Source organism: Scophthalmus maximus, chromosome 20, assembly GCF_022379125.1.
Source record: "Scophthalmus maximus strain ysfricsl-2021 chromosome 20, ASM2237912v1, whole genome shotgun sequence".
Taxonomy (NCBI): Eukaryota; Metazoa; Chordata; class Actinopteri; order Pleuronectiformes; family Scophthalmidae; genus Scophthalmus; species Scophthalmus maximus.
The window spans coordinates 16685908-16693471 of record NC_061534.1 but is presented as its reverse complement, the minus strand read 5'-3'; the positions used below and the strand labels follow the sequence as shown (position 1 = coordinate 16693471).

The following is a 7564-nucleotide window of genomic DNA, read 5'->3' as shown; positions in this document are numbered from 1 at the left end:
CTCAACACTTTCATCACTGTGTGCTGCTGATCAATCCATGTGATGACCCCATTTCAAAATTTCCCAAAGCGTTTCTTTTTTTGCACTATATTTCAGAAAATTATTTTTCATATTGGTGCATATCCAGAACATGAGCCAACTGATACAACGTCCAGGTTCTAATTAAATCCGAATGATTTTCATCGAAAAATGCTTTATTCTTTTTCCGATTTAGACTGAGTGTGTAGATAACCCCACACTTGCCACTCTTGGTGGTGTTTTAGTGTTTTCTGCTTTTATTATTTCCATTAGCGATTTGTCTGTCGATTATTTTCTCAATTAATCAATTTGGTGAATTTGAATGGTGAAAGATATCGATCGTGTTTTCCCCAAACCACAAGATGATGTTTGGTTTTGTCCACACTCCAAAGATATTTAGTTTACTGTCACAGAGAAGCAAAGAAACCAGAAAATATTCACATTTAAGAAGCTGAAATCATAGAATTTTGGATTTCTTTTTCATAAACTACTGACCATTAATTGATTTAACAAAATAGTCGGGAAATTATTTAGTAGTTGATTATTAATCGATTAACTGTTGCAGTTGTAGTTAACAGTATACAAGCTCTGCTGGAAAAGACTAAAAACACACAAATGTCAAATGCAGTTTGAATCAAAACAGTGGCATGTGAGTGAGTGAGTGAGTGACGCACAGAGGATTTTAAGTTTGATGAAAAGGAATTTCACTTTCTGAAATGATTACCCACTTCCTCTGACGTCTTCTGCCATGATATATCAAACCTACAAATTCATAAATTCTTTCTCTTCTCTTCTCCCATTTGATGGGTATATTCTTTGCTTGGCTCATGTCAGTATGCTTTGTGAGGGTTTTGATTCTCACGGATGTGTTTGAGGAACCCAACTCATCCCAACCCCGAACTGCTCACTGTTGCTGGAGATGTTCTGACAACGTGCTCATCAATGTGCCATGTATGTCAGGCCACAGGTGACGAGGACGTGTTCAAGGGTGAGGTCCAATTGTCAAATTTGCCTAGGAAGTTTCCTAAATCCTGGAATAACCTGGAAGTATTTCATCGACAGCCATGGTAAGAGCTGTTTGGATTCTCTAAAATGCATAGGAAAGGTGCTTCAATGCTTCCTTTCCTATCTCCTTTAGCACAGGGTACACTGGACTTTCCTATGCGAAAGGACAGGAGAAATAGACGCCCCACAATTCACTGCGGCAGCGACATTTAACGCGCCGCGCCATGCACGAACGTAAACGATCAAATCCAAAGTAGAAGAAGAATGAGAGTATGAATATGACAGAGAAGGGTCGCACGTCACCATCTAGGTTATCGTTGCTTAAGAAGCATTCACATCTGATGTCACACGGTGGTAATACGCGTGATGATGGACGGAGCCGCTTGTGTAGTTACAGCAAAGTGTTGTTTTTTACTTATTTATTTTTCTGGCTTTTTCAAAATACATTTTCAGTTTTACTGCGACGTGCTGTCGAGCACACGTGCAGTGAGTGTGGAAAACGAGACCGTCTGTGATGAAACACTGCAGTTCGGTTCACTTTCATCTTAAAGCTCCTGGATAATTACTGGTTGAGAAACCAATGCGCAACCACGCACGAGCCCGAGCCCGAGCCAACGGCGAGAGAAGACTAACACACGGAATAACATTTTGACCCAAGGGTGACATTTTTTTTTACCCACGAGCGATTTTCTTTTGCTTTCAGTCAGACTTACAGTGGGAAGAGCAACGGAGTGATTCAGCGAGACGCTGGGATGTGAACTGTCTGACGCTGTGTCCGACAATGGGGAAGCGGCGAGTAGCGGCAGCGGTGACCGGAGCGGGAAGGTCAGTCCAACATGAAGGGAGGAGAGCTGCAGCGTCGAGGTTCAGGCGGGGGAGCGTCCATCGGGCTGCCGCAGACGGGAGAGAGCCTATCAGTGGGCAGCGAGAGAGGCAGGTGAAGGTGATGGATACTCCAGGACGCGACCGGGTCCGGGAATGAGCTGCAGAGCGCCGGAAGGCAGCCGCTGCTGTGCCCTGGGCAAAGTCAGACGTGTTATGCGGTAACGTAGTGATGAAACACAGCACATTCTTTATCTACAGATTTGATTGGCACAACACAGCAGTCGCACAACACACCCAGCACTTTTTATTCGGAGTTTTAATCATTTTTTTTCTTCAGACAGATGAAGAAATGACACTGGTGATACAGTTGAAATGCTTCGTATTTTTTCATCGTCTCGACATCAGTTTAACAAACACATCGACTGGCACGGCACTGAAACTGAAAAGAGACATTGTCCAGGGGTCGTGTGATGTGCAGGAGGTGCGGGCTGGATTTCAAAAGTGAAAGGGAGCGCCGAGGCGGGGACATGAAGAGAAAAGAGAGGATGACAGCGTCTTGAAAAGGTAAAAGCTCAAGTTGGCACATGTTGATTTCACCAGCTATGACAACCACTGTCGGCCCCCGTCTATACTAACTGGCCTCGCCAGAGTAATCCGGACTCAGATGACCTGCTCTGCAGTTGGTTACTTAGTTACAGAAAATACCAAGAAGGAGAAACCACACTTTGGAAAAGTCTGAGCAGGGAATTCTTTTCTTGGAGCCACGACTGGGTGGAACTAGTTTGACTAAGTGCGTTTTTGAGCTGTGTTAGTTGAGCTGTGACCAATCAAGAAGTGGACGTGGGTGACTGCGTCATCCTTTTTTTTTTTTGCCCGTTCAGACTACAATGCAGCCCTGGACTTTTCTAACTAATCCGGCGGCGAGCTGCGTTTCCGAGCCGGCATAAGCGTTTTGGAAATGACGGCAGAAGTTAATGTAGCTGGAGTGATGCGTTAAAGCGAAAATGTGGATGTAGCCCAAATCTGGAATGGGGCATTTGGGGCGGTGATGTCAGAAATTGACGTTGAAATGAAACTTACGCGGCTACAGTGCACAGCTGTGAACACCATGCCAACTTTGCTTAAAGGGGCAGTGAGTGATTTTGTAGAGAGCTTATTTCTCTCTTTGTTGTTGTTGTGATTTCCTTGCTCTGACCCGGCCGCGCCCTCGGGTATGGGAGGCCGACGCACTAACCACTAGGCCACCCGCTTCTAATACGTCGACAAGTAATGTTTACAAACGGCACTCTCATCGTTATGTGGTGCGGTCCGCACCATTTTTTTTGTTTCCGATTTACAGAGCCAGGGCTGAGATGAAAACACGGATCTTATTTCGGCCAGAAGAAGCGCGCATCATCTCGTGCTCTCGGATGTTGTGATTCGTAAGTCTTATAGACCGAACGATTGATCAAGAGCATATTCAACAGATTTATAATGAAAAATCATTAGTAGCTGCCCTGATGGCACTTCAGTTTCCTTTGTCCAATAATTAGAAAGCAAGTGAACGGTTTGATAGTATGGCATTTTTAATGAAGACACAGTTATGGACTGTTAAATGCAAATCAAACCGGAGCCCTATGGAAGCAACATGTGGCGATGGCAAGTTAAAAACACAAAACTCTCGTCTCACTTTGGACTTGATGCAGGAATGAGGCACAGTAATCTAATCAACAGGGCAACCGTGGATCAAATTCTACCATCAGCAGGAATGGTTATGAAGCCGTTATAACTCTGAAGATGAAATCCTTCTCTACCCCCTCAAAAGACCTGAGTTTAAAATTCTTACAATTTGTTGCGACTCATTTGTCTTGCCAGGCAGACGGGAGCTACTTGAGCCGTCGGAAATAGTCTGTGCTAGTCCTGCACAGCGCTTCTCTCAGGCGTAATCTCACAACGCTATATGTGGATGATCTCCTGCACTTGATGGAACAGTGACTGACTGCAGGATGAAACATGGTAGCTCTAACTTCACACTTTAAATGACACCACAGTCTTTGCCTTTTGTTCCCCCCCCATTCAGACACACAGTTGTTTTCCTGAGAGACATCCAATTGTTCTGCTCAGGAAGAGGACTCAACCAAACGATTACCAATAAAGAAGGGAATGGGTTTTCAAACCAGTCGGATGTTATGTCCCATTTACATATTTTAAATTACAGTGGAACTGGTTGGGAACATTCTGTACCTGGAAGAACACATTTTAAAAAAGAAAAAGAGAGGACACACAATTATCTGGCACTTTTTAGTTTTAGTTGAGTTGCAGACATGTTAAAGTAACAGTGAAATTAGTTTTTGGTAAAAAGAAAAAATCCCTCGGAGCATAAAGTTTATGTTCTTTTTCCGCGCCCTGAAAATAAAAGGGCCTGGAATATGTCCTAATGAAATGTGTCAACGTCCGAGCTGCTTTCGAGTAATGAACATCCAGTCGTGGTTTCTTCTCATGCAATTGCTGGTTGTGATATTTAAGACTTTGCCGTTGTTTGCACCAAACAAACGAGAGGAATACATTCTCTTAACATTTCCTTCTGCCGTGACCTGCCGGGAGTTCTCCACCGAGAAAACTCCTGAGCTCACTCTCGTTAGCGACGACCCTTGTTATCAGAGTATCTACAGACAAATACAACTTTTCCACAGACATGTTTATATATTTTTTATAAAATAAATCTTATATTTCCAAGTATACAATAATAAAATGATGCACTCTGCAGAAAAAAAGGGAACAGGAAACTTCATATATACACAGTATATTATACTATTTTGGCAGACAAGAACATGGACAAGTTCAGCATTGTAAACAGCTCTTTACTCTCATTCATTACATTTTCTTCTTTGTTTACTTCCGTTTCCTTCTCGTCCCCATCGCCTGTTACATTCATAGCTCCAGGAAATTGTGCTTTAAGAAATCTCTCTTCAACAAGCCGAGGGTTCTTTTTCGGTTTCTTCTCCTCTGGTGACGGCCGTGTCCACTGACAAGAAGTTCACGGTCTCTGAGCGGTAGCAGTGTCTTTATCCGTCACGTGGCTGATCATTGAGCCGCTGCCCACCCAGCTCAACCAGGAAATGACAGATGGGGTCAGAAAGAAAAGATGGAGGACAACAAACCTCTGCACCGGGACTGTAGATGAATAGAGTTGAGTTTTATGGCTGGGGAGAGTTATCGGGGTGATTAATGTCTGCACAAATTCTCCTTTTCAGCGCTTTTCCTAAAAGGTAATTTCGCATTTATATGACTTTTCCTCACAAAGGCTCGGCAGCATCAGATCTATAGTGAATGTTTAAAAAGAAAGACACTTGTTGTAGGTTTTTTTTTGCTGCCATTTTAAGACTTAGGCACAGCACCTAAAACGAATGAAAGGAAAACAATATACTGGGAGTTCTCTACCGCCCTAATGTGTTCACTCAATTCAGTATATTATTTTTGAATTAAGTGAATTTCAGTGTAACTACGTTCTTCTACATTGTGTTGCATTATGATTTTTTTGTCGCCTTAATGTTGCTAGGCTAGCGTGTATTATCAAGTTTGTCTCTAGTGAGTCTTAATCCGTCTTAAAAGGGTTTGGTTAGACGAGTTTAACCTGCCAGAGTTTGTGAAGGCTTCTGCGACTGAGGAAACAGATTCGACATGAGTGAAAACGAGGTCTTGGCGACTCCCAACAAACGAGAAAATCCGCATCTGTCACAGATGATGACCACAAAAAGACTTAAAAGACAAAAATGTTAAATGTTGGAGGAAATAATTATGCAAGAGGAATCGACTCGCTACAGTAATTAAAGTAAGTCAGCTGATTGGTGGTCACGGCAACACTGAGCAGTTTACAGACGTACGGACGAGCCAAACGCTGCGCTGTCACGTCTGTGGGAGGATGAGGAATTTGCAGTTCACATCTATTTGGTACAAGTCTACCATTTACCAATGGTATTTTGTACGGTGCACACTGAGTGTGACCAGATTTGTTTCTCTTTTCTTCTCGCTGTTGTCTAAGTCTACTGTGAAAGACATTTTGAAATGCTAATGGTCCAAAATGCGCCTACGCCCCCTGGACACCCAGAGAAAACCCTGCTTCAGCACAACGCTGCAACAAGAACTTTCTGAAAATGGAACCTTTCTGTGATGTGAACTTGGGGAGGATTCATGTCCCAGAGCAGTGGTGGCATTTTATTGATGATTACAAGGCAGAAGTCTGTAAGAGGTTACAGCTGTGCTTGGGATACAGGAATGTACTTGATGGAATGTGGAAAAACACTGGTGTGTGTATAGAGCGATGATGTCAGGGTAAAAAGACAGAGAGAGAAAGGGGGCGGAGCTTTGGGTTGTGAGTTCAGGTGGCAGGAACAGTGTAGAAGTCTGAACGTGGCTACCAGGACTGTGGCTCTTTAGTTGTCCTCACCGGTGATCTCCTCCTCCCTGGTGGCCTTCTCGGGAATGGACTCAAGGCTCCTTCTGCCCTTGGACTCGGAGCCAGAGGAGCCGCCTGCTGCTCCGCCTTTGCTCAGGTTACAGGTGAGCGCAGCATAGTGGATCTGCTTGAGGTTCTCCTGCACTTCACTCTTGGCGTGCTTCAGTAAGTCCGCCTGGCCCTGAGAGGATCATCATAGAACAAAGTGTCAGCGTGACGGAGGACACATACAGTAATGGCAGCAGTGTGGTCAGGGTCTCTGCATTTAAGATTTCTTTTAACACCACATATAAAACTGGTAGGAATGATGAGGCTTAGAATTATATGTATGAATTTAATTAACTGACATCTACACCCCATTTTTATCAGTACTCCCACCGTGGTCTGCTGGTCACAGGGGATGTCACGTTTACATCACTAATATTTCTGATTCCTGTTCCCGCAATCCACTCTCTTTTTCTTTTTTACTGACCAGAAGGAAAGCTCTGCTTCGTCATCTCATGTACAGGGGTAGGGGGCCATGATGTAACTTCTGGGGATAAAATGCAACCTGCAGAGAGGCCTTTCCTCTCGAAAACCTGGACGCCATGCCGCCTTTTTCCAAGGTTTCCATGTAAAAAAGACTGAGGCAGCTGAAATATTCAGCGGGCGGGGTGTTGCTATACATATCCTATATGCCTTACCCTACAGTTTTGCCTTACCCTACCTAATATTTATGTTTGGGTTGTCCCAAGTGTCCATTAACCTTTCAAATCGCGTCCGTTCTCTGGAATATGTTAAATAAGACTACACCTCTGAATAACTTCCAAATTAAAGTTACCTAAAACTGCATAAACAGCACAGAATGGATGGATGAATTGAACCCGAAATTTAGTTTAGAGTTATTCAACATCTCCTGACAGCCTGGAATCAGACACCAAAGCATTTTATTACTCACATGACGATTGGCAACTACAGCAAGCAAAACAAAAACATGAGAGACCTTTCACAACCTCTACATATTCTATGTAGGCCAACTTCAAAAAATGACTACCTTAAATTTACATTTATTAAATCAATGGGAAATATTTTCAGCTAATCCTCAACTACATATTGTGGAACTGATAAGTCACTCAACCCAAAGTTCCTCCCACACACAACAAGGAATCAGTGAACATGAACTCGGTGTTGATCTCTGCAATCTACACAGGCAAAACTTCACCCTTAAGATATTGTATTTATCCATCAGCACAATGGATCATGTAAAGACACTCTGCTTGTCCTAAAAGCTCTCTGGCCCCA

General features: G+C 43.4%; 1 protein-coding gene across 1 annotated transcript in view; it reads right to left on the bottom strand.

Annotated features, from left to right (window-relative positions):
* Positions 1-4114: 4114 nt before the first annotated feature.
* The window catches only part of LOC118284807 (inactive phospholipase C-like protein 2), a 38926-nt gene continuing 35476 nt past the window's right edge, over positions 4115-7564 (bottom strand). The window contains exon 7 of the mRNA XM_035607863.2: positions 4115-6464. Within this exon, the coding sequence (XP_035463756.1) occupies positions 6261-6464 (204 nt within the window). The 3' untranslated portion in view covers positions 4115-6260. The remainder of the gene's footprint in view (positions 6465-7564) is intronic.